Here is a 27410-nt window from a genome sequence, read left to right on the forward strand (position 1 = left end):
AACAGTACCCAGGGGCAAAAGCTTAAGGGTGAGAGGCCATAGGCTACATTTGGGACAGAGACAATGTTTTAAAAACACAGTTTTAAAAACAATTTTAGCATTATGGGCTTGCTCATACTATTGTGACGTTGTTGCAAAAAGTAGATAGAACGAATGGAGGGCAAGTACAAGTCAGGCAAGCCAGAGCAAGGGGAGGGGGCTGGGTGTCTCACCCCAAATTTTCGTATGTATAGCTAACATGCCCCCCTCCCACTTTTTTGCAAAGCAAGTAGTTTTAAAGCTGCAGTAAAAGGGGAAAAGCCTTGCTCCCCTACTTTTGCTAGCCTTGCCCCCCCCCCACTTTTAAACTCAAGGCGTAGGCCCTGGCTAAGTATGATATCAAGGCTGTGGCATCAAAGATAATGGTGGGAGACAGAAGGCAGCAAAGGGACCTTACGAGCAAACTATTTTGAGGTAACTTAAACTGGAGATTTCTTTCAAATTTCACCAAACGCAAATACTCACATGGTTTTCTAAGTTTTTAATTTTACGACTGTAAGTCTCAAAATTGGAGCGCTTTCTTCCTGTTGATACCTTCACCACTTTCTTTTTTTTCCTTCCACTTGGAATTGGCGATAATTCTTCGCATGCATCTTTCTCTGTCGAAGAATCAGAGTTTGAGCTCATTTCTGCTTCTTTTATCGCTGTAACTTTAACCCTCAAATGACCTATGACCACAGCACCACAGAGTGTCTGACATCAACGTCACCACTATTATTTATATCGAAAACGAGGTTGATGAACCAGTTGTCCACAGCTGTGGACCAACGAAAGCCGGTGTGTTATATACATGGGCAGAGAGCGTGGTTCTCTCAGCCTCTGCGGGGGAGCACGCCAGCGCCTCTTTTTGGTTGGAGTCTTTTTTGGGCAGGAGCCACGCCCCAGCAAGGGGCACGCCTCTGCGGGGAGCAGGTCGTCTGGTTGGGGGTTTTGTGTGAGGGGGGTTTTGTGTGTTGGGGATGGCGTTAATTCGTTCTTTGCTAATTTGCAGCTCGGGTTGGGGGGGGACTTGCGGGTCACTGGGTTGGTGTGTCGCGGGGGGCGGTCCACTGGCTCGGAGTGCCACAGGGCGGCGGTCCACTGGCTCGGTGTGTCCCGGGACGGCGGTCCACCCAAGCAATCAACACGTCTATTAGATAACACTTGAACATGACAATCCTCCTCATTAGGCAGTTTAAGCACAGGCGACGATAACCATAACGATAACCATAGGCAGCCTAATCTCGTTAGTGCGCACGCGTCATAGGAGATTCCCCTTCCGTTATCGTTTTTACTCATCGTTCTAGTACGATAGAAATCAGATCTATCGTTCTATGACAACGATAGGGTTGTATGTTGAATTGCTTTGCATTTTTTGCGGATTTTTAACTGGAAATGGCTTCCTCATCAACAAACAAAAAATCTAATGGGTAAGTTGTGAGTTTCTTACTGTTTTAAACAATTTGTAGTTTTTCATGTAGTTTTTTTTCAACATTACTTCGTCTGCCGTAGTAATGTTGACTTAAATATGATCCTTTAAGGCAGGACAATCATCGTTTCTGAAATGTTATGGCTTTAGCATGCCTATCTTGTAGCATTTGATAAAAAAGGCAAAATTAATTCAAGTTCAACATAGAAAAAAATCTTTCTGTCCAAATATACATAGTTTGCAACTTTCAGAGCAGCATTTTCCCAACTGAGTTCCCACCTTCCTATATTAACCTCAATGAATTAGTTTTTATCGGGTGGCCATCTTCTACTCTGCACTACATAATGCTGTTTCCTTCCTCTACCCTAACCCAGAGTGAGCCTCTATCTATCTGTCAATAAAAAAACACCGAAATGGTTGATGCAAATCTCAAGCAAACCTATCTTCAATTCAAATTCAAATTCGAATTCATTTAATGCATCAAAATATGTTATAAAAGTTTGTCTATAATTATACTAAATAGCAATAACCAAGAAGCAATGATAAGAGCTTCATAGTGTCACTTAGCATTTGAGAATTAGAAACTTGATAAAGTCAATTGACAAAGTGAAAGTGAAAGTCAAAACAATTCAGGCAAAAATTGAGGCAAGGATTACTGTATTATTGCAAGAAGATTCTTGGGCCTATGGAAATCTGCATGGCCTATTTTTGACATTTCCAAATCAAATACTTTTTTAGAAGCCATTCGTTCTAATAGCCATTTGTAGGGATGATTGCAAAACAGAGTTTTGTTTTTATTTCCCTTACATGGTTTCATGGTTTGTTCTAATTGTTGGAGTGGCAAGATGCTTTTTGGTTGCTTAGCGGGTTTGATATCCATGTCAAGAAATCTAACTTCCAGCCAAGCTGACCATTACTGGGGATGAGCTGCCTGCACTTGAACGAGTCTCGACAACACCCAACACCCCCCCCCCAATACCCATTCTGAAGATTATCTTACTTAATTTCTGAAAAAATCTTGAATGTTTTTGCAATTTTTGCAGCATAAATTGAAAATATTGATTTTCATGAGTAACCTTCAATAAGCTGGGCTTTCAGGGATTGTTTAATTCCCAATAATTACATGACAGGCCAATTGTGAAAGTGCCTTCGATGGATACCAAAGTGACTTGTAAGAAAGAACAATCACAAAAGCATTTTGATTCAAGGAATTCAAAACACCATCACTGATCTCTTATCGTTCGACCAACTATGGTGAACCTTTCCTTCAATTATATAAACTCTTTGGGTTTGCCACTCGAGTAATGAACAAGTGTCTATATGCAAAGTTTCGGCTTTCTTAGAATCATATCATCAGTCAGTGACAGAATGCAGTCATAGAACATCTTCCATCCTCTCATCTTCTGTGCCACAGGGGAGGCTGAAAGTTAAATTTAATTTTCTTCCCAATGATAGTCCAGTGGTCTTTTTGCCTCTTGGGTCACAGGGAGATCGCCCCAACAGTTTAGAGGATACATGCTTAGACGCCCTTGAGACTCTCAACATAGAGTCTCTTCAAGGGGTGTCTATAACTCTTTTTGAGGGCAAACATGGCCGAGGGGCTGGCTCTAAAGAAGGGCCCAGAACAAGATCCCACAAGTGTGGCGGAAGACTTTGAGACTAATATGTCCAAAAGTCCCACATGCACAGAGATTGAAAATGTCAATGATACACAGGAAAACGTTACATCAGATATATTTGTTGACAAGGGTGCACCAGAAAGCAGCGACTATGACTCAGAGGACATCCTTGAAGAAAGGAGGCGATAAAGGGACCACCAACACAATCTCAGCCAGGCTTCAAAACCAAGACCGTTGCAATGCTTGCCGCTGGTACCCTCAACCAGAGGATTTTTACTGGATGGTCAGATGGAAGTAGGAGGAGCCCTCTGGAGAGGAACCTCCCCAGGTCTGTCAGCATACATTCTCCAGGTGGAGTAATCAACTGCAGGTCGCTGCTTGATCGTCTTAACTGTCAGGGCTTGGAGCCGAAACAGCTCAGGCTTTTACCAAACAACGCCGCCGCGATCACTTTTGCTACAGTTAAAGATAGGGAGAAGTTCTACAGGCTCCCTTTTGTCTCTAGACCTGCTGCATGGTCCTGGGAACCAAGGATGAGGAATCCACCACCGATTTGGGTGCGCATCCGCAACAAACCAGAGGAGCTGCTTTTTGACGTGATTCAGAAAAAATTCTCCGCTTTTGGGCGCATTCTGTTTGCTTGAGAGAACACATTTCTGGGGTCAAATACCAAAAACGGAATAATTACGCTGAAGATGGTGATCTCTAACCCGATACCAAAATATGTCCATATTGGTCCTTAAAGCCTTATTGTCACCCATGACAACCAACCTCAAACATGCTGCAAATGTGACAGCCGAGGCCACCTTGCAAGAGAGTGCGCAGCAGTCAGATGCTTCAATTGAGGAGAACGTGGCCACACAAATGCCGCCTGTCCAGCTGGTCGCCAATGTCATGAATATGGATCACCTGACCACCACCTAGTGCAGTGCTCAGCTTCTTGGGTCCCTGAACCGTCTGAAGAATCAGACAATGACACAGAAGGATCGCAGGTAGAAGAAGACGCACATCCTCTGGATGACAATAGACCGCCCCCACCTTCTTACAAGATAAGAGCTCTTGAAACAACAGATGAAATGTCAGTGGATGTGGAGGGTCAACCAGAATGCACCTCTCCGAACACCCCTGAAACAACTGAAGCCACCAATGAAGACGAGCCTGTTTCAACAGCCGAAGAATTGATCCAAACAGGGTCTTGGGGAGACCAAACCGAAGGTGAACTGTCTGAAGTGAATAGCTTTCCTTCTCCTCTTTTCATATCGGTGGATGCTTCCTTGACCTCTTCTAAGAGGGCCCTTCCAGACGATGGCGTCTCTGACGTGTCGGCTGTAAGGAGACCCTCTACCAAGAAGAGGCTGCAGGGTCGCCGTCCTCCGCTACTCTCCTCTTCTTAAATAAAGATGATTGTAGGGGCCCCCCTCCACTTTGAACATGGCAGCAATTAAAATATTATCTATCAATGTCCATGGTCTCAGAGATCCATGCAAATGTTCTAAGGTGGCAACATGGCTTTCAGGTAGAGAACAAATGATTTTTTTTCCTACAGGAAACATATTTTGCAGAACCCAGTGACCTCCGCTACCTAGAATCACTTTGGAGGGGTAAAATATTCAGCTCTTTTGGCACAAACCATAGCAGAGGAGTTCTAACACTATTCAAGGACTCCCTGCCTCTCAATAGCCACCACACAACAAGCGATAACGAAGGAAGATGGATAAATGTTGTTGCAGAGATAAATAACTCCAAACTTCAACTTTTCAACATCTATGCTCCTTGTCCAGTTGGGGAAAGAGCAACGTTTTTCGATTTGCTGCCATCTCACATAAGAGGGGGGCTCCCTACAATTATCGGCAGTGATTTTAACTGTATAGACGATCTCTATTCAGATAAACTCGGCGGTGACACTCAACCAGGGAAGACAGCTCTTAATTCTCTTTGAGCTTTAACATCCTCATTTAGCTTAGTAGATATTTTTAGATTGATGCATCCCTCATCCGAGGGCGGGCATTTTGGAAGTTCAATACAAACCTACTAGAATATGACGGGTTTACAGCAAAAATGAAAGCATTTCTATTATTCTGGTCCTCTCGCAAAAGAGATTTTACAGGAAAGCTAGATGTTTGGTGGGATTTTGGTAAAAAGAAAATACAGGGTACATTTTCTAAGAAGCTCGCTAAAGAAAAAAAACAAAGAAGAAGAGACTTAGAAGTGAACTCCAAGCGATTTCAACCAACCCTGAAGACAAAATTAAGACAAACCTCATACGCAAAGAAGTAGAGCTGATCGACATGAACGCAATAAATGGGGCCCGAATAAGATCTAAGGCCCTTGAATACCAAAGTAATGATAAATCCACAAGATATTTATTCTCCCTTGAAAACTCTCGGCAAGCCAAAAAAGCTATAAAAAAACGTAAAACTCCCACAGGCAAAATTATTGCGGATGTTCACGAACTGCTTGACTTCATCACCGAGTTTTATCAATCATTATATTTCAATGAATGTACTGACCCTCTGAATGAATCTCTCCTCTTAAACTCTATCAATAAATGCGTTCCCGATGAACTAAAGTCTCTCCTAGATGAACCACTTTCCAAAGACGAATGCCTGATTGCCCTAAAAGATATGAAACATGACAAATCTCCTGGCTCGGACGGCCTCCCAGCAGAATTCTTTACCTTCTTCTGGGACATAATTGGTGAACACGTAGTTGAGGTTTTTAATTTTTGTTATTCGCGTGGTCTACTACTCACCGAGTCTATTCGGCTAGCCATTCTGAGCCTTCTGTACAAAAAAGGTGATATAGAACTCCTTAAAAACTGGCGCACAATCTCTTTATTAAACATAGATTACAAAATCAGCTCAAAAGCCTTTGCACTGAGACTCCAACAAGTGCTTCCATTTGTCCTTAACAAAGATCAAACATGTTCCGTTCCTGGTCGTTCCATCTTTGAAAATTCAATGCTAGTCAGAGATAGTATTGATTATTGTAACGAAAAATTTCTCCCCCTTGCTCTTGTTAAGATAGACCAAGAAAAACCTTTTGACAGAGTTAACTGGTCATTTCTGGAAAAAGTACTATTACGAATGAATTTTGGCCGTATCTTTATCTCTTTTGTTAAAACAATGTACAACTCTGTAGCCTGCAAAATTCAAAACAACGGCCACCTTTCTAAAAATGTTATATTGCAAAGAGGGGTTAGGCAAGGCTGCCCACTCTCTCCCCCTTATTTACTGCCTGGTAGCTGAAACACTGGGAAACATCATTCGGAATAACAAGAAAATTGATGGTCTGTCCCTCCCTGGCTCCAAAATGGTTGTAAAAATTTCCCAATATGCTGATGACACTACACTTTTCCTTCGCAACAACTTTTCAGTGGAGGAAGTCCTTTCATGCATCAAATTATACGAACGGGGATCTGGCTCTAAAGTAAATTATGATATTGGCAAGTCGTGTGGAAAGTGGTTCAACAAACCTCATTGTGTCTCAAGTTTACCTTCCTCTGCCCTCCAATGGACAAATGGCCCATTTGAAGTTTTAGGCCTCCTCTTTTGTACCGACACAGCCATTTCAGATTGCTGGATAAAACAGGTAGAAAAAGTTACAGGCAGGCTTCAAGCTTGGAAACATAGATCCCTTTCTCTCAAAGGAAAAACGCTCATTATTAACTCCATCGCCTCTCAGGAATTGTTTTTGTTGGCACAGTTTTTAACCTGCCACTTCCTATTGAAAAACAAATCAACCAAACCGTGTTTCGCTTCTTGTGGTCCGAAAAAAATGACCTTGTGCAAAGAAATACTATGTACCTCCCTATTGACCAAGGTGGTCAAGGCGCAACTAACATCAAACGCAGATTGAAAGCCTTATATTTAAAGTTTCTCCAGCACATCATTGATGAACAATACCAAGCCCCCTGAGCGCCCTTCGCCCGTTATAACATAGGTGTCCAACTGATTAAACATCTTCCCTCAGCCCACTTCCTCTAGTCAAACCTCGTTCCTCACGCCCTAAAACCATCTGCCCACTATTCGCGCCTTCTTTCACTATGTGACTTGCATGAAAACAATATTCCCTTTTTCAGTATACTCGGTACATCTGTTAAAACGATTTATAACAGTTTACTTTCCCATATCGATACTAGTCTCAACCTTGTCCTCAAATGGAATGCCATCACACCCCTCCCCTGCCAATGGAAAATCCCTTGGAGAAATACCCTCTCTGGCCCCTCCCTAGGCCATGAAAACGATCTTATTTGGAAAATATACCACCAGGTTGTCAAAACAGCAGTTTACCTCAAATCTTGGGGCCTGAACATATCTGAGCTTTGCGAGCACTGCAATACACCAGAAGATATATCCCACATATTTCTCGCATGCCCTGTTCCTAGCCATTAAGCCTTAAACCCTTAATGGTAAACCTAACCGGTACCTTCAGCCTTGACCCATCCTTTATGTTTTTTTCAACTTCCCACCTAATCTCCATAGAAATGCCCGCCTTCTTGCGAATTACCTTCTAAAACTATATTTTTTCTGTACCTGGATGCATAGATGTGACCGCCGCTTTGAGAAGAAAGACCCTGACCCCACAGCTGTTATTTCGAAAATTAAGTCCGAAATTAAGAACAGGATCAATATTGCTCTTTCTTCGCCGGTGCTAGCTATAAAAGAGCTCCCAATCTGGCGTTATGACCAAATTCTTTTTTCTCTTGAAAACAATGACATCAAGTTTCATATATAACAGGTGTGCGAACTTTTTCCATCGGGAGGCCATGATGCGCATGGTCATTGTGTAATCACTTTTAATTTGTTTCAACACAATGTAATTAGCCACGTTTAGTTTTGTTACCAAAATTGCAGTTGTATTATAATCAGTTTGTAAATATCTAATTTTAGATCTCGTATCCAAATTAAGCATATTTAGTTTGTTCATTAAAATCCTGTTATCGATACCTAGTTAACACAGTCTAGGCAACTGCCGTTTTTATTCCAATCGGGAGCCCATGGTGCGCATGGTCATTCTATGTATATATTGATTTAATTTGACACCATAATCAACCTTAGCTCCCGTCACCTAAAATTGAATTTTTCTAGATTGTTTAGTTAAGTAATAAATCAAACCTTATTTAGCCGATTCATGAACTATCTGTCTTTCATCCATTATCACAAAACATTGTTTAATTTTTTTAATGTTGACAAGGGAGTCCTCTGCACAAAAGGGGCAGTCGCTCACCCTTTAATATTGTCAAATATAGTGGAATTGTAACATGAAAAGTCTCTTCCTGACCCCACTGTTTACCAGGGGGCGGGTGGGAAAAAAAGTATCTGTTCTATAATACTTATCAGCGAAAAAGCAAGTTGCTGAGTTGCTAATATTATCCAAAATGGATTATGCCGATGTCGTATTTCATCCTCTTTCATTAAAACTACAAAAACGACTACAAAAGGTGGAGAATGAAGCTGCAAGTTTTGTTCTAGGCCGTTACGTTGAAGAAAAGGATATCATATCATTAGGCTGGTTACCTATGAAAGAGAGACGAGAATGGCACCTTGTGAAGCTGGCTTTTAATAATATAACAGATCATACCAAACCAGCATATATTGACATATCATTAATAGAAAACAGTAAACATCTGCGATCAAACTCTGCACCACAAATTGCAACTACAACAAATTCTAAAATTTTGAGGAACAGTGCAGCTGAAATTTTTAACAAGATGCCAAATGCGATAAGAAATTCAGAAACGAAAGCCGAATTCTCAACAAAATCTAAAGAATATTTTCTTACTGACGCAAAAAAGAGACTTTTAGTTTGATCCATAAAGAGAAGAACCTAACTTTTAATTCCAATTTACATTTTATCGAAGTTAAACTATTTAAATCTTTACTTTTCATATAGCAACTTTTGAATCGTGTAGTATTTAATGACCAGATGAAGAGCCACCCTGTGGAGATACTGGTCATGATCCATTATTATTATTATTATTATTAATATCTGATATGCGCCCAAGGGCGCTCAAATACTAAACTGATTTTTGGAACTAGCTTGTTGGCATGAGGCCTGCCTCACCGCGAGCACGGGTTGCCCTGGCATTGCAGTACAGCCATGGGTGGCCCAGCCCCTTTTCATCAGTTGGCAAGAAAACAATGATTTTCACATTTTCACAGTTGCAATCATTAAAGTCCATATTGTTGATATGACTGGCTAACTACAATGTTAACTAGGAGCTAGCTAACATTGTATGTAGTTGGTTGCTTTACCATAGTTTAAGTAGTTTAAACCTTGTACTAGACATAGTTTTATTTATGATTGTTAATCAAATATACACAGACTGCGAAGCCTTCAACGTGTTGTATTTTTGTGTTCTTCTGTTCTTACTTTTTTGCCTGCCTGTTTAGTAGTCAGTCATTTCTAACTTCCCCTCTTTATGTGCTAAAAAATTCAAGGCTTATTTTCATTTTCAGACGACTGCTGGCTGACTGACTCGAGACTTATCGAGCAAGATGCAAGATTAGTTTTTCTTCACGAAAGGGATAGTGAGTACATCAGTTTTATATTTCAGTATATTTCAGTACTTGATCATCTTTCTCGTTAGACATTCTTCACTCAATATTCAACATATCGATCTATTCAGAGACCACTGATACAGCCTTCCCACAGGTGTCAGCTTGTTTCTGCAGCTGCCGAGTTGTCAATAGCCAAAATGGTAGTTCATACTTACCTGACGGGGAAGACAACGTGATCAAGAAGGTGAAGCGACCGGTCACGATTTTGCCAGCTCTGACTGTTTGAAGTGTATCGTCGTTTTGAATGGGTTTATAGGTTAGTTTTTAGTAATTAATTTAACAGTTTGAACTGTAGTACTCTTTGAGAAGATAATTTTGAACTAAACATGAAATGGCAGAAAACGAGATCCCTTCAATTTGGGGAGATTTGGCTTCCGATGAAAGAGAAAGGCCGCCTAATAAGTTCGCAGAGAAATTGAAGCAAGGAAATGCAAAGATGTCTGCATCAGATCTACAATCCTTGACAAAAGTCCTTGGAACACCCTGTGACCAATGAAAGATTTTGAAGAAATAAAGGTTTCCGGCTGTAAGATACAGATATATCCCCCCTCCCCCCAAAAACAATGTTGGCTGAAAAGACTATTACTTACCCTAGCTGATAAACTGACATTGGACGAATTTCAAGCTTTGAAACTGTTGTTATTCAACATTGTTTCAAGGGGGAGAGGGGGATGCTACTGAATTTATGCGAAATTTTAGCTTGGTGTACCAAGACTTTTGGCAAGGATTGTCTGAGCGCTTTTTTTTAAACCGTTAGTTGCATGAAAATCAATGTTATGGGGGTAGGGGTTCTTGGTAGCGCTGATTTCATTGGCGTCGAAAAAAATTTGATATTTAAAATGGAATTGGCCTAATTTAGCTATTTTTCGAATTTTAGAGATATTATGATTATTATTCACTTGTTTACTTGAATTCTTCAAATTCTGCTCTGTTTTTTTCGAAATTAGATATTGAAAATTCACCAGACTTGCAAGGGAAAAAACAAAAGATGAAAAACAGGAAAATTAAGTATTGCAATTGCTGTTCAAAGCACATGTACGTGTGAAAATGTCTCCAAGATAGAATTTTTGGAATGTCAATGGCGGAAACCTTCCTGTTTCTCACTGTGTCGGTGTTGTATAATTAAACGATAAGCTAAGAAATAAAAACGAAATTGACTATAGTATCAAAAGCAGTTGTTGAGTTGCTCTTTAACAAACATGGTGTTTCATAGCAAAATTAGCGACAGAGAGAGAGCGTTGGCTTGCTACTTGCGAAAGGGAAGGTCTTTGTCGTTTCGAAAAATAGCGGAACATTGCAAGATTTCTGTTTCAAGTGTGGTCCGTATTTGTAAGGAGGGGCCTTCAACTAAACAAGAGAATAAGAGGACAGGTAGACCACCACTGATGAGCAAAAGAGACAAGGCAAGGTTTCTTAGGACTTTCAAGAAGATGCGAGAAACAAATGGAAACGTCAGAGTGATGGATGTAGCAAAGGAATGCCAGATCACACATGTTAGCTACAGGACTTTGGTAAGAGCTCTGCATGATGCTGGATATAGGTTTCTGAATCCTAGAAAGAAGGGTATACTGTCAGCTAAGGATAGGAGGAAGAGAGTATCATATGCCAGGGATGCTTTAAAGAAACATGACAGAAATTTTTGGACGGACGATGTTTTGATGTATCTGGACGGAGTTTCATTCCATCACAAACAAAATCCGTATAACGACGCTTTGTGCCCAAGGGGACGAGTGTGGAGAACAAAAAAAGAGGGCCTTGTGTTTACAAGTAAAGGATCGAAGAACTTGCCTGGAGGGCGTACACTACATTTGTTGGTTGGTGTTTCCTATTCGGCAGGGGTTGTTGTTGCGGAGGAGTACGAGAAGATGAACGCCCGGTGGTTCGCAAAATTTGTGCATGAGACATTGGACAGCACTCTCAGAGAATGTGCAGCGATGAAAAAGAAGGAAAAACTGTTATTCGTTATGGACAATGACCCCAGTCAAAGGAGCAAATTGGCAAGCGATGCTTTAGAAGAAGTGGGTGCTGAACTTGTTGAGATACCAGCAAGATCACCGGACTTGAATCCTATTGAAAATTTATTTAATATTATAAAATGTAATTTGCGACAGGAGGCGTTGAGAGGAAAAATCGTGAAAGAGGACTTTCAGACTTTTAAAGGAAGAGTTTTGCAGGCATTTAGTGACTTTGATGTAACTGTTATAGATAGAACTATTCGAAGCATGCATGATCGTTTGAGCACTCTAGCCATAAATGATGGATATAGAACTAAATACTAATTCAAAAAAACTTAAAAGTGTTTTTTTGTATGAAAGTTTCTAACTTATGTATCATAAAATTTGAACTGCAGCTTTGAAATTGCTTTTGTTCTCTATGGATTTGTTTCTCTGTAGTGTTTGGCAGCTCCTCCGTAAGCTGCGTGTTTGAAGATTATTTTAAAATACTCATACTAGCAGTTCATCTGAATTTATTGCTTATTGTTTATCAGCAAAAATTTTCAAAAAGCCCTTTATAACTGACTAATTAGTATTGTTGTTCAAAGTTCTGGATAACGTCCATTGCTTACGTAATAAAAAGTGATAGAGTTGAATTGGATTGGAAAAATGCTCTTGGCCACGGTTTACCATCACGGTTTACCATTTTAAAAAAGCTTATAAAAAATAACAGGTTGCAGGTATATTTCGGTAGTTTCCGCAAAGGAGGTACATTACAACGTACCACAAGGCTGATAAGTTTCTACGAAACTGGATTGATAAATTTTGAGATTTAGCCAAAAATGTTCACGGTTTACCATTTTTGAAAAAAATGAATCTTAACTGTTCCTGTTCTTAGATGGAAAATGGTAAACCGTGGTGATTTCTTTCAATTACACTCGAATAGGCAAACGCGAGAATGGTTTTTTTTTGTCTTTAGAATGTACATCATAGTGTACCACTTTTTTCGGGGAATTATTTTAAAACTGTCATATAAACAAGAAATTCAAGGGGGAAATGCAATGGTAAACCGTTGTCGTTTGGCTGCCCGAGTACCATTTCGCTTTGTACGGGGCAGCTTCTCTAGGAAGGAGCGTCTGGAAATCATTGTTATTCCAAGAGCATTTTTGCAAAACAATGGCCACATGGGGAGACTGTCTTCTGCTCTTCCAAAGAAAACTGATGCCTGAACGTAAATATGCGCCAGCGAACAGACATCATTTCTGTTTCACGATCATCCATTACCGAGCCTTTGATAAAGGAGATGGGGGCCTTGGCAGTAGCAAACACTGGAGTGTCCCTCGTGAACTCGATGTCCTTGCTGTAGTTGGTTTTGGGTGCAGCAAAATGTACCACATGGCCTTCAAGCAACAGCAGCATGTCAGCCCAAGGAAGTATAACGGGAGACCAACGAAAATCGTTGAGGAATATAACCTCCTTGTTCTCAACTCCAAGCCATGCATACGAGCAAGTAGCTGGGGACAGAAAGCTATCGTACACCACTCTAAGGGGGTCTAAGATGAAAGTCTTGCCACAGTTGGCGGGGCCAGTAATGTAAATATTACGGCCCTTGCCACGACCCATAACAAGCAGTTTGACAATGGCATTTGCAAACACAGACCTATCGATGCAATTTTTGTCAAGGATTTGGAGAGCACACTCGAGCCACTGGCCTTCACAGGTGCACCCAACGCTAAGCTGCTCCTTAAGGATGTCTATTCTAGACATAGAAGCCCTTTCTTGCTTCTCCTTGGCAGTCTCCAACTCCCATACGGTGTCCAGAAGATCATTCAGCTTTTTATCGCCTCTGTTCAGGACAAACTCGTACAACCTTCTGTCACCCTTTTCAAAACTGGACTTAGCCCGAACAAGAACATCTAAACGCGATCGCAGCTTATTTTCAACTATAATATTGGCGACATCAAAGTTTGAAAGACGCTTTGACTTCAGCTTCTTTTCCTTTGAAGGGTTTTTTGCAGCTTTTTTCCTTGTTGCCTTGCTCGTTTTTGGAGAAGAAACAGTTTCAGGGTGATTGCTGCTGGTAATGAAACTACTATCCTCCTTGACAACATAATTGAATGCTGTATGATAGCCTGTGTGACCAGAAAAATTAATGACAATACCATACTTTTGTTGGACATAATTTTTCACTTTTAGCCATCTCTGTAATTTGTCCAACAAAATGCACATGTGGAAATGGTAGCCGTTTACTTTGTGCTGCTCCATGCAACATGCCCATTGGGAAATTTTTGCTGTCGTTACTGCCTCAAAACATTTCACGATCATATCAGAGAATTTTTCTCTATCATAAACTTCAGTGTTAGCGCTACTGTATGTTATCAGATAAACTTTTCTTACGTCTCTGCCCCCAATTTTTTGAGGATCTGCGTTGCTACTGGAGTTAGCCATTTTGACTATCTGAAGACATATGTAATCATAATTAAAGAATTTCAACTTTTACTCCCTCAACCGTCAACCAAATTGGCCTCGGTTTCAAAAAGTGACCTCCCTTCTTTAGGTAGATGCAACAAATTTTCAGAATACAAATAATTTCTAATTTTGCTTTATTTTACGTATGAAACCAATATTTTTAGAGTAGATAGACAATTATGTTATGCAGTGGACTAGATATTGAAAAAAAAACACCACCACTGAAATCAGCGGCATGGAAAACCTCAGATTGGAACTAATTGCTTGATCTCGAATGCACTGCTTCAAAAATATTTGTCAGACAATCCTTGACAAAAGTCCTTGGAACACCCTGTGACCAATGAAAGATTTTGAAGAAATAAAGGTTTCCGGCTGTAAGATACAGATATATCCCCCCTCCCCCCAAAAACAATGTTGGCTGAAAAGACTATTACTTACCCTAGCTGATAAACTGACATTGGACGAATTTCAAGCTTTGAAACTGTTGTTATTCAACATTGTTTCAAGGGGGAGAGGGGGATGCTACTGAATTTATGCGAAATTTTAGCTTGGTGTACCAAGACTTTTGGCAAGGATTGTAGCAGTAAAAGCAGCCAAATTTGAGACAATTGACACCATTGACCACAGAGAAATCATTCAGTATTTCCACCAAAAATTTAAGGAGGAGAACTGTGTCCAGCAACTTATGCCACTCGCCGCACTTCCTGGCAGACGTAAGTGGAATATAATTTTTTCAAAGCCCTCCATGGTTGACATGGTTATAGAGGAACTTGTTAAATTTCCATCACTCCCAGAAGATGACCCTGGCATTGCCTTTACACCGGTAAGAAGAAGAGCCTTACTTATTACAGATCCCAGACGCTTCACCCGATATTTTGGACGATGAAATTGGGAGCATTCTCTCACACTACGGCACCGTAATCCGCCTTTGGAAACAAACTTGGGAGGGTTTTCCCAACATTTTTAACAGAAAACGCCTGGTAACAATCTTTCCTTCAAGAGGCACTGAATTACCTCCCTTCGTAATTCTCCGAAACAAGAAAATTTCTCTCTCTTACAGGGGCAAGCCCGTTTCTGTAATATCTGCATGGCAGATACACACAGAACTTCAGATTGCCCCGCCAGAGACATGCGTCACTGCTACCTTTGCGGTTCCACCGACCATTAAAAAAAAGACTGCTTGAAGATTGTTCCCTTGAAAAGAGACCGAGGTAGGCGTTACAGTGGAGAGGTCGAAGAACCAAACGAGCCAACCCCTATCAGTGAATGAAGACGAAGAACAAATTGAAGATGAATCTCCCACAACAAATACACCGAGCGAGGATGAACCCCCTACCACCTCTACAACCCCTGAAAGCCCTAACTCTAGCCAAACAACGAAAACAACTATAAGCATTACTTCTCAACAAGATTCGACACCGGAACCAAAGCCACAAAGACCAACCAAAAAATTTACCAAAGCACCCAACAAATACGCCCCCTTCACAAGAATAACATTCAAAAGACCAGTACCTTCCACCCCAGAAAAGAACGTTGTTCGTAAAAAACCCACTTGTGAGAACTCTCAATTAAAACCTTCATTTGCTTTCACTTTTCAATGTTTTTATTTCGACCTTAATTTTTCTCATGGCCTGTGTTGTGAGTGTTAACGTGAATGGGTTGAACGACCCCCAGTGCTCGGATTCAATCTTACGTCATCTTTATAGCCTTAAGCCTGATATTTCATTCTTGCAAAGAACCCATCTTAATCCCGTTAATGTCAACAATGTATTTTCGCAATGGCCTGGCACTTCCTTTCATTCCTTTGGTAAAGATAATATAAAGGGTGTCTCTATTCTAATTTCTGATGCGATTGAAAACCACAATCCATTCACGCCATACTTCCGACACAGGCCATCTAATTGTTCTCGATCTTTCAATCAATGACAATAGATTGATCTTAGGCAACGTTTACGCTCCCACAGGTGGTCTCGATAGCATTGCAAATTGTAAGGAATTTTTAATGAGCTGACTAAGGTGTTAGACAATTTTTCTCAAGACTTTCCAATAATTTTAGGAGATGATTTTAACTGTGTTTTAGATCACTCTAGCCCCGTAAATTATGTTGAAAAAACTGCTAATTATTTAAAAGCAGTTCTGTCTTCTTATGCCTTAGAAGATATCTGGCGTATACAAAACCCCTCTGCTAAGGAACTTACTTTCTCTAGTTCCCGTGGTTTGTTTAGTCGAATTGATAAATTTTACACTTCAAAGAATTTTCGCGAAATTTTTAATAAACCTCGCATCGATCCCTTTCCCCACTCTGATCATGATAGTACTTCTCTTACCCTCAATTTCTCAGCCCCTAAACGTGGGCCAGGTATATGGAAATTAAATACTTCTATTTTGAAAGAGCAAGAATTTATCAGTTCCATTAATAAATTTATCACCGACTAAGAACAATCTCAAGGGTCTTTCCCCTATTTGACCGAATGGTGGGAACACGGCAAAAACACTTTTGTTGACATTGCAAAAACATATTCAAGAAACCGAAAGAAACAATTTCTCTGAAAAAAATCCAGAGTGCTCAAACAACTCACAAATGCGAAAAGAAAGGCAGAGAGTTTAGGGCACCCCCGATTCCTGAAGCTTTACAAAAACATAAGCAACAAAGTTAAATCCCTGGAAGCCTCTGAAACTGAGGGGGTAAAAATTAGGTCAAAAGCTAAATGGTCCAAACAAGGCGAAAAAGTCACAAGATATTTCTGCTCCCTTGAAAAGAAACAACAAAGCGACCGTACAATGAAATCGATTAAAAATAAACATCATAATTCCATCTCTGACCGGACTGAAATAGTCAATGTAGTCAAAGAATTTTATGCTTCTCTCTATAAAGAAGAGCCAGTCGACTCAAATCTTCAGGATACTCTTTTACAAAAAATAAGTAAACGTCTTTCAGAAACTGAGAAAAACATTTGCGAACACCCCCTCACTCTCGAAGAAATAAACACTGCCTTAAAAACTATGGTAAATGGTAAATCTCCCGGAATAAACGGACTACCGTGCGAATTTTACAAACTATTTTGGAAATCTCTTGGTAAACACTTCTTAAACATAATTAAATCTTGCTTTGATAATAAATCCCTTACCTCCTCTCAAAGAATTGCTTTAAGTTCTTGCCTCTTGGTGACAGAGAAAACATTAAAAACTGACACCCCCTCAGCCTCTTAAATTGTGATTATAAAATTATAGCCAAAGTCGTGGCAAATTGTCTTTCGAAAGTCCTAACTAGTATTATAGCAGAAGACCAAACTTGCTCTATTCCCGGCCACTCAATTTTAGGCAATACACTAATTCGACTTATGAGCCCGTTTTGGAAATTTCTCCAAACTTAATTATACAACTTTTTTAAGCTCAGATTTGGTTCTATCGTCATAATTTTAGGCGGGATACCATTTTTCATATTGTTTGAGCTTGTATTTTAGATTTTACCGAGAAATGAAGTTTGAAAACTTGCAAGGGATTTGACAGCAAAAATAGTTCCAGGGGAAATTTTACCCCCCTAGTCGCCAATCACGGTCAAATCCCTTATAAAGTTTTTATCTTCATGTCGTCATAAAATCAATATCGTGAGCAATATCATAATGAAAACTCACAAGTAGACTAAAATCATTGCTGTCAATCCGAATCTGAGGTCAAAAATTTTGTACAAAAGGATTTTTCAAAATGCGGCCGTAAGTCGAATTGCTGTATTGCCATGCTTTACGAGACATTATTCAATTCTCTCAAGAAGAAAATCTCCCGGTTGCTCTACTATCTATTGATCTAATGAAAGCCTTTGATCGTGTAAATTGGAACTTTCTCCTTAAAACACTTGAAAAATTCAATTTCGGTCTTGTTTTTATTAGCTGGGTAAAACTTCTATACACTAACATTGAAAGCAAAGGTAAATGTAATGATTTTATTTCCGACCCTTTCACTCCTAGCAGAAGTGTCAGACAAAATTGCCCCTACTCTGCCCTTCTTCGCGTTCTCATTGCTGACGTGTTTGCCGCTAATGTCTGCTGTGACCCCGCAATTAAGGGTGTTACTGTTGGTAAAACTGAATTTAAAAGAAATACGCAGATGATACTACCCGTCCTTTTTAAGGTAACCAATCTTTACTAGCAATTGAAAATCACATAACGAACTACGAAAAAGCCTCTGGAGCTAAAATAAACAAAGATAAAAGTAAAGGCCTCTGGCCTGGTAGCTTTAAAAGCCGTCTTGATTCGCCTCTAGGTTCTAATTGGAAAAAGAAATCCCTCAAAATCCTTGGCCTTTTTTTCGGTAATGAAGATATCAATAAACTAAACTGGGAACCAAAAGTGTTTAAATTTATAAAAACACTACCTCTTCGAAAATCGTGTGACTTGACCTTTAGAGGGAAGGCCTTGTCGTTAACCAGATTGCAAGCTCTGCAATTTGGTATACAGCTTTGGTTTTCCCAATACCCAAAAGGGCAGTTAAACAACTTAATGAAAAACTTTGACATTTCCTTTTTAATGGCAAACGACCCCCAATCCCTAGATCACAAGCTTAACTTCCTAATCAAGAAGGCGGCCTTGATGTTTTTGATATAGAGGAAAAATGTAACAGCCTCCTTTTATCATGGCTATCCAAACTCGTTGCCCACGAACAAACAGGCAAATGGAAAGTTCTCCTTGACCATTTCTTAGGAAAATACAAAAACCTACAAATCGGAAAAAAATATCATCAAATGCTAAATAATCAAACTACCTTCTTTTTCTAAAAACATACCCTCCGTACGTATCTGGCCATTACTAACGATCATAACAGATCTATTGATAACATGCTTTAAATCTTTAACGAACCCCTCTTTCTGAATCCAAAAATTGGCAAAGTTAATCTACCCCTTAACTCTTCCTTGGTCCTTGCAGGAATAGCACTATTAGGAGAATTCACCTATGACCTATGAACTAATTGGTAAGAAGTTTAAATCTAAAGAATATTCTCTCATTTATCATGCCTTCCTTTAGAATAGATAAATTTTGTCCGTTCCAATTCTGCACCTAAGAATAGCTTTTCTATTAATTTCACTCCTCCTATTGAAGTCATAAAAATCAGCTTTCTAAATTGTATTCTAAAGACTTTTATCTTGCATCTCTTATGGTCCCTACTGATGTTTCTTCCAAAAAGTTTTGTGTCTATTGGGAAAGGAAAATCTTGACTGGAAATCTATATTCAATTCGATATTTAGAAGAGACATCAGTAGCGACCGAAAATCTTGCAACCTGCAATATAAATAATCCAACTCGCTATTCTCACTGCTGATCGTTTAGCTAGACACAAAATTATTGACAATCCTACTTGCTCCCGCTGTAATAACCATAATGTAACTATGCTACATCTTTTTATGCATTGCTCTTTAATTTAAAATTTGTTGCCATAATAATGTTTTAGCTTCAGTTGTTGCTCAGTCTCTTCAAGACACTACAGATCTATTATATGACACTTAAACATGATAATCCTCCCCATTGTTTACACAAAGATAGGATATCTCCCTTCGTGATTCATTTGGCTGTCTGACTTTCCTAGTCAAAAGAAATACTCCTCAATGATTAGATTCTCCTGTAAACAACACATTTAAACGCCCCTTGTCTTTCCATAGATGGCAAGTTCGTTGCCTCATTTTCAATTTGCAAGAATATAGAAAAAGCCCATTCGAATACCTATACCTCAACCATACATGCATTAACAAACCCTTCTTTTATATACACCCAGTCTTCGCGTATGCTGTAAATTTTCCCAGTGGTTTGTATCTTAATAATATCAAGTAACATTCCTATATAAATAACCTCGTTTTTCGTCCACATGTATATATATTAAATTTTGTAGCAATAATGTCATTTAGAATTGTATGCTTTTTTCACATGCATATATATATATTAATTTTGGTAAAAATATTGTCATTTGGAATTGTATCTTGTATCTCATTTAAAATTATAACTCACATTTTACACTACATATGTTTTCTATTCCTTCGTCTAATTATAATGACACTTGGTAATGACACTGGCTCATCCTCGGTAACATAACCTTGGTAATGTTGCCATAAATAAAATGATTCCAGACAGGTCAATCATCGTTTCTGATCTGTTTCAGCTTCAGCATACCTATATTGTAGCGTTTGCTAAAAAAGGCCAAATTAATACAAGTTCAACATAGAAAAAATCTTGCTCTCCAAATATACATACTTTGCAACTTTCAGAGCACGATTTTCCCAACTGAGTGCCCACCTTCCTATATTAACCTCAATGAATTAGTTTTTATCGAGTGGCCATCATCTACACTGCACTACATAATGCAGTTTCCTTCCTTTACCAACTTTCTTATTAAAGCCTAAACCAGAGTGAGCCTCTATCTATCTGTCAATAAAAATACACAGAGATGGTTGATGCAAATCTCAAGCAAACCTATTTTCAATTAACATTCGAATTCATTTAATGCAGCAGAATATGTTATAAAAGTTTGTATATAATTATACTAAGTAACAATGACCAAGAAGCAATGATAAGAGGCAATAATAGTGTCAGTTAGCATTTGAGAATTAGAAACTTGGTAAAATCAATTGACAAAGTGAAAGTTAAAACAATTCAGGCAAAAATTGAGGCAAGGATTACTGTATTATTGAAAGAAGATTCTTGGGCCTGTGGAAATCTGCATGGCCTATTTATTCACAATTCCAAAACAAATACTTTTCTAAAATCATTCTAACAGCCATTTGCGGGGATAATTGCAAAACAGGGTTCTGTTTGTTATATCCATTTTAACACCGTTGTACTTTATAAATCTTTTTCATGGTTTGTTCTAATTGTTGGAGTAGCAAGATGCTTTTTGGTTGCTTGGGCGGTTTGATATCCATGTCGAGATGTCTAACTTGCAGCCAAGCTGACCTTTACTGGGGATAAGCTACCTGCACTCAAACGATTGTTGGCCCACCCTCCCCCCCCCCAGCTGCAGCTACAACTGCTGTCATGGTGGGGGGTCTGGCAATCTGAGAAGTAACCCACAAATGGGGAGAGAGCGGCCAAAATCCAATGCTAGGATCCAAAATCCAAGCCGAATAACTCATTCACTAACTCACTCACCTCGACGACGTTCTTCAACATCCACAGATTGATTACTGTGCTGCTGGAGTGAAGGAGCAGGCAGGCAGGCAACAGGCAAAAAAACTGAGCGCTTCGTAAGCAAAGAGGCAGACTTGTGGAGAGTCTGAACTGAAGACATGAGACTGGGTATCGCTTCTCGGCCTTTTGGCTAAGATCAAGTCCCACAAGTGGAGCTGCGACCTTTGGAAGAGGATTTAGAGGAAATTGGAAAAGAGCAACAAGTGAAGGGTGAGTTGTTCAGCGTTGCTTGTGGGACAATCTTCCCGTTAGGACCTGCAGGTACGATGACCAACGCCCACTGCCGCAGGTACCCTACCCTACCTTCGGTTTTTGGCTTTGGCCATTTGCTGAAGTATGGCCGAGAAGCTTGCTCCCAGGGGCTCTGTGCCCTATGGGAGTGAAGATCTAGAGATTGAGGATGCGGTCAGATCAGACGAAGATTTCATTGACCCTGTACTAGAGAAAGAGCAGCTAGAGAGACACCAGCAAAATTTGAGAACGTCCAGTGTCCCACAAGTGCCACTGAGAAAACGCCGTCCATTTCCTATTCCCACGAGCGTCATCGTTGCTTCTAGCCACCTCTTGTCAGTCACTCCATCCGTTGCAGATGAGGCTGAAGTTGTCACGAGACAGGTCCTCAATTATGCAGCAGCACTTGGAAGGACTGCAGCCCCTGTCACAGAGGTTATAGTTGGCAGGTCTGGTGGCCTGTGCATGGATAGCATTGGCCGGCCGAGACCAAGGATTGTCTGCGTCCACTCGGGGAAGGGGGCCATCGACTGCAAGGCCCTAATTGCCAAGTTGGAGATGTACCTCCTGGAGCCAACCCACGTCCAGAGGCTCCCAAATGGGGATCTGGAGGTCACCTTCCCCACTGTAGCGGACAAGGACAGTTTTGTCCGTCACCCACGCCGCCCTTGGCAACCAGGGCTCCGAGACCCACCCCCTGCATAGGTGAGGGTGTTTAATAAGCCAGGGGAAATACGACCGGAAGTGGTGGAGAGGAGGCTCAGTCGGTTCGGCCGGGTTCTGTTTGCCAGGGAGAACACCCACCCTGGTACAAATAAGTTGAACGGGGTCATGACCCTTAAAATGATCATGACCGAGCCAATTCCCAGTTACGTGCACCTGGGTCCTACCTGCTTGCTTGTGCGACACTAAGGGCAACCTATGACGTGTCGTAAATGTGACAGCAGGACCCACCTTGCAGCAAATTGCTCCGTTAAAAGGTGCTTTAACTATGGGTGTGTTGGGCATATTAATGTTGACTGCCCCGAAAGCAGTGTCTGTCAGGGTTGTGGGTTGCCTGAGCACCATCTTGCTCAGTGCGATACCTCATTCTTCCCAGACCCGAGCGAAACCGACGATGCAGAGTCAATTCCCAAAACCCCCACTGAAACCACCATGGCTTCCACTGCAACTTCTGATTCAGAAGACACAGCAAGTCCCCAAGATCCCCCATTGACCAATCAGACAGACGGGCAGCAGACAGAAGAAAACCAGACGGAAGAGCAGCTGACAGAACAGCAGCAGACGGAAGAGCAGACGGAAGAGCAGACAGAGGAGCAGACAGAGGAGCAGACAGAGGAGCAGACAGAGGAGCAGACAGAGGAGCAGACACAGGAGCACACAGAGGAGCACACAGAGGAGCAGACAGAGGAGCAGAGTGAAAAAGAAGATCTCAAGGAGCCCGAGCAGACACCCAGTCCAGAAGAAGACGCCATGCAACCAGACGCACAGCCTGTTACGAACTGGTATGATACCCTGTCATTCCGACCGGGTACTTACTCTTCTCCTAAGTTTTCTTCCCCTCTTCCCCCTTTTCCAATCCCCCTGTCGATGCTGACTTTCGAACTTCTTCTAAGAGGTCCTTCCAGGATGATAATGTCTCTGACATTTCCGCCGTGCAAAGGCCCTCTACCAAGAAGAAGTCGAAGGGTCACTCAGCACGACAACCTACCTCTTCCTAATAACCGATGATTTTGGTGTTCCCCTCCCCCAGTGAGTGATGGCAACTATTAATATAGTATCAATAAACGTCCACGGACTTAGGGAGCATGTTAAGTGTTCCAACGTAATTGACTGGCTTAAAAGTAGGAAAGAGTCCGTCATATTTTTACAAGAGACTTACTTCTCTGAGCCCGCTGACACCACCTTTCTCAAATCGATCTGGAAAGGAGCACTTTTCTCATCATTCGGAGGAAAACATAGCAGAGGTGTAACCACCCTCATTAAAGAGTCCCTGTCTGTCAAAAGTTCCAAAATTACTCATGATAATTGCGGATGTTGGGTCAACGTTATTTTAGACGCAGAAGATTCCAAGATTCAGCTTTTAAATGTCTATGCCCCATGCCCCATAGGGGAAAGAGCTGCCTTTTTTCAAATGCTGCCTCCTCACATTAGGGGGGGAATTCCAACAATCATCGGAGGCGACTTTAATTGTATCTTTAACTTTTATCTCGACAAACTAGGTGGTGACAGCCAACAAGGTTCTACTGCCCTAGAAGTTCTAGCCGACCTTTTGAAATCATTTAACCTTACTGATGTTTTTCGCTCAATGCACCCATCTGCACGCAAATTTACCTGGACCAATTCAACAGTTTCTTCTAGACTAGATAAGTTCTACGTTTCCCCTGATATCTTAGCCAATACCAAACACTGTGAAATAGCAGTGTTCCCCTTTTCGGACCATGAGGCCCCATTTCTGTCCTTCAAATTACCAAACTCGTCACCTCGTGGCAGAAGTACCTGGAAATTTAATACTAGCCTTCTTGAAAATGAAGAGTTCACTTGTAATATGAAACATTTTTTGAAATTTTGGGTTACTCGCAAAAAAGACTTTGCAGGCAAACTACAGATTTGGTGGGATATTGCTAAAATGAAAATAAGAAACAGATGCAAAAAGTTTTCTAAACGCTTAGCAAAAGAAAAGAGAGAGAAACGCACCACTTTGGAAGAAAAGCTCCAACGGGCAACAATTTCTCTGGAACAAAAGGAAAAAGAAACTGTTCCCTTGATTAGACGAGAAATTGAAGAACTCGATCTTAATAATATTAACAGTGCACGTATTAGAGCAAAAGCCCTTGAATACCAATCCATTGAGAAATCTTCCCGCTACTTTTTTAGCCTTGAAACTTCACGTCAGTCTAAAAAAGTGATCCGGAAGTTAAAAACACCAGATGGTAGGGTAATACAGGATGGTAGGGACCTGCTTGGCTGCATTGCTAATTTCTACGAATCCCTCTATTCCCCGAAACCCATTGATAATGAAAAACAGAATGCCCTTCTGAATACTATCGATCGTTTTGTCCCCGAAAACTTTAAATTGTTACTTGATGAACCACTCTCCGCAGACAAATGTCACAAAGCCCGCACCAACATGAAATCCGACAAATCGCCCGGCTCTGATGGGCTAGCAGCAGAATTTTATAATTTCTTCTGGGATGAAATTGGCGAAGCCTTAGTAGAAGTACTAAACTTTTGTTTTACCAAAGGACATCTCACTGAATCCATGCGATTAGCTATAATCTCCCTCTTATACAACCCAGATGACACCACCCTATCTCTAAGAAATAATTTTTCCTTCAAAGAAGCCATAGCCACTATGAAATTGTACGAATTAGGTTCTGGATCAAAGGTGAATTATGATATGGGCAAGTCCTGCGGAAAGTGGTTCAACAAGCCCCCATATATTTCCGCCTCTCCGTCTTCCCCTTTAAAATGGACCGACAGTGCTCTTGAAATACTAGATCTCGAATTTGGCACTCAAACAGCCCTTGAAAGCTGTTGGATAAAACGGGTCGAATAATTGACAAACAGGCTTGGAGCCTGGAAACACCGATCTCTCTCTTTAAAAGGTAAAGCCCTGATTGTAAACACAATTGCTCTTTCTGGCCTCGTCTTTGTAGGAACAATCCACCATCTCCCTACTGCTGTAGAAAAACAAGTTAACTGAGCTATTTTCCGATTTATCTGGGGTGGCAAAAATGAGCTGGTCAGCAGAAAGACAATGTTTCAACCCCCCAGGTGGTCAAGGTGTAGTTGACATACACCTGAAAACAAACGCCCTACACCTGAAGTTTCTTCAGTCAATTATGTATATCAACTATGATTCCCCTTGGGTTTATTTCGCCCGCTACAATATCGGTTTTCAACTTTTCAAGTACTTTCCAACTGCAAAATTTCTCTGTTCCAATTTGTTTCCTCATGCTTCAAAACCATCTCCACATTACACTTGTCTTCTTTCTTTGTGTAATTTGTATAAAGTTGTTGTTGTTTTGTTAAGTGCCGCGGGCACACCTGTAAGTAGTATTAATGGCAGCATTCTCGCCTTGGTCTACTCCGACATATTGCCGGCCCTGGCATGGAATGCTGCCGTTGCGAAGCCACAACAGTGGCAAATCCCATGGGAGCATGTTCGCTCCCAACCCTCCCAAGACCCTTCCGAATGGCATCAACTGGAATGCCAAAACTCTCTGCCGTTGCCTACTAAAAGTCACTCGTCATTCCATATGGATGCACAGATGTGATCGCAGGTTTGAAAAGAAGGCCCCCAACCCTCTAGGCGTTGTTTCTTCTATAATGGCCACTATTAGAAACAGAATTAAGTTTACTTTGTCCTCTCCTTCCCTATTTGCTAAAGAATTCCCTATATGGGCTTATAACAATGTCCGCTGCAGCTACCAAAATGGTACGCTCTCACTCAAGATTTAATAATTTACTTATCCTCTATATCGTAGCAACCTCTTTTAACTCTTCATTATATTATCGTAAACAAAAACATGAACATTATCGACCTGAAATTCACTACTGTTGTCTCTGTAACTTCCATTAAACAAGTAGCGTTATATTGTCAGTATATCGCAATGTTTGATTTTCCAGTTAATTGTATCATTGTCGATAATTTTTCACTTTAACCAAATGTCTGTAAATTGTATCGTATCCCCCAACTCTTTTTGTATTTTGTCAAGTAATCAGTATATTGTGAAGTAAAATTTTGTAGCCAAGGGGGACCTCTGCACAAAAGGGGCAGTTGTCTCCCTTTATATTGTCACCTTGTCTATAAATGATCATGATTGTTATGCCCTGTCCCTACTGTGTCATCAGAGGGCAGGAATTTAAAAAAAAAAGTATCTGTTCTTATCAGCCTAATATCTGATATGCACCCAAGGGCGCTCAAATATTAAACTGATTTTTGGAACCAGCTTGTCGGCATGAGGCTTGCCTCACCACGAGCACGGGTTGCCCTGGCATTGCAGTACAGCCATGGGTGGCCCAGCCTCTTTTCATCAATTGGCAAGAAAACAATGATTTTCACAGTTGCAATCATTCAAGTCCATATTGTTGATATGACTGGCTATCTACAATGTTAACTAGGAGCTAGCTAACATTGTATGTAGTTGGTTGCTTTTCCATAGTTTAAGTAGTTTAAACCTTGTACTAGACTGTTTTATTTATGATTGTTAAACAAATATACACAGACTGCGAAGCCTTCAACGTGTTGTGTTTTTGTGTTCTTCTGTTCTTGCTTTTTTGCTTGCCTGTTTAGTAGTCAGTCATTTCTAGCTACCCCTCTTTGTGTGCTCAAAAATTCAAGGCTTATTTTCAACTTCAGACAACTGCTGGCTGACTCACAACTTATCAAGCAAGATGCAATGTTTTTCTTCACAAAAGGAATGGTGAGTTTTATATTTCAGTATATTTCAGTATATTCCAGTACTTGATGATGTTCCCCATCATACTGAACATTCACTCAATATTCAACATATTGATCTATTCAGAGACTACTGACACAGCCTTCCCACATATGTCGGCTTGTTTCTGCAGCCTCTGAGTTGTCAATAGCCAAAATGGTAGTTCATACTTACCTTACCTTCTTAATTTATATATTAACTAAGCTTTAAAGCCTTTACTACTCATTACGAACTCTTTCTAGTGGAAATGGCTTCCAATGTACCATTTATTTGGGGAGATATTGATGAACCAAAGATGAGACCTATATCATTCGCTGAGAAGTTGAAACAAGGAAATGCCAAAATGACCGCAAGTGATTTAGCAGCCAGAGCAGCAAAATTTGAAACGAGTGCAGATATCAACTTCAAGGAAATTATTGGATACTTCCACGAATTTTTTAACAATCCAAACTGCATACAACAGCTGATGCCCCTTGCTGCCCTCCCAGGAAGGCGAAAATGGAATATCATTTTTTCAAAACCACCAATGGTGGA

General features: G+C 40.6%; 3 protein-coding genes and 2 pseudogenes across 18 annotated transcripts in view; 3 read left to right on the forward strand and 2 right to left on the reverse strand.

The window, feature by feature from the left end:
- LOC135683795 (HMG domain-containing protein 3) overlaps window positions 1-27410 on the reverse strand; it is a 180089-nt gene that overhangs the window by 120623 nt on the left and 32056 nt on the right. The window lies entirely within an intron of this gene.
- LOC135684058 (U2 spliceosomal RNA) lies at window positions 9016-9186 on the forward strand (annotated as a pseudogene).
- The window catches only part of LOC148960015 (uncharacterized), a 47732-nt gene continuing 40703 nt past the window's right edge, over window positions 20382-27410 (reverse strand). The window contains exon 2 of the mRNA XM_089109163.1: window positions 20382-20487. The gene's annotated coding sequence lies outside the window, so the exon portion shown is untranslated. The remainder of the gene's footprint in view (window positions 20488-27410) is intronic.
- On the forward strand, window positions 20409-22157 carry LOC148960016 (uncharacterized). The gene is made up of 2 exons (XM_089109170.1): window positions 20409-20544; window positions 20592-22157. Exon 2 carries the CDS (start codon window positions 21538-21540, stop codon window positions 22135-22137), a length of 600 nt encoding a protein of 199 aa, XP_088965296.1. The 5' UTR covers window positions 20409-20544; window positions 20592-21537; the 3' UTR covers window positions 22138-22157.
- Window positions 26264-26466, forward strand: LOC135684050 (U2 spliceosomal RNA; annotated as a pseudogene).

This window comes from Rhopilema esculentum, chromosome 7 (genome assembly GCF_057945365.1).
Source record: "Rhopilema esculentum isolate cy_ngs chromosome 7, ASM5794536v1, whole genome shotgun sequence".
Taxonomy (NCBI): Eukaryota; Metazoa; Cnidaria; class Scyphozoa; order Rhizostomeae; family Rhizostomatidae; genus Rhopilema; species Rhopilema esculentum.

What these genes read in the sequence shown, in the direction of transcription:
- LOC148960016 (XM_089109170.1), top strand. Translation starts at nt 21,538, where the DNA reads ATGGCCGAGAAGCTTGCTCCCAGGGGCTCTGTGCCCTATGGGAGTGAA.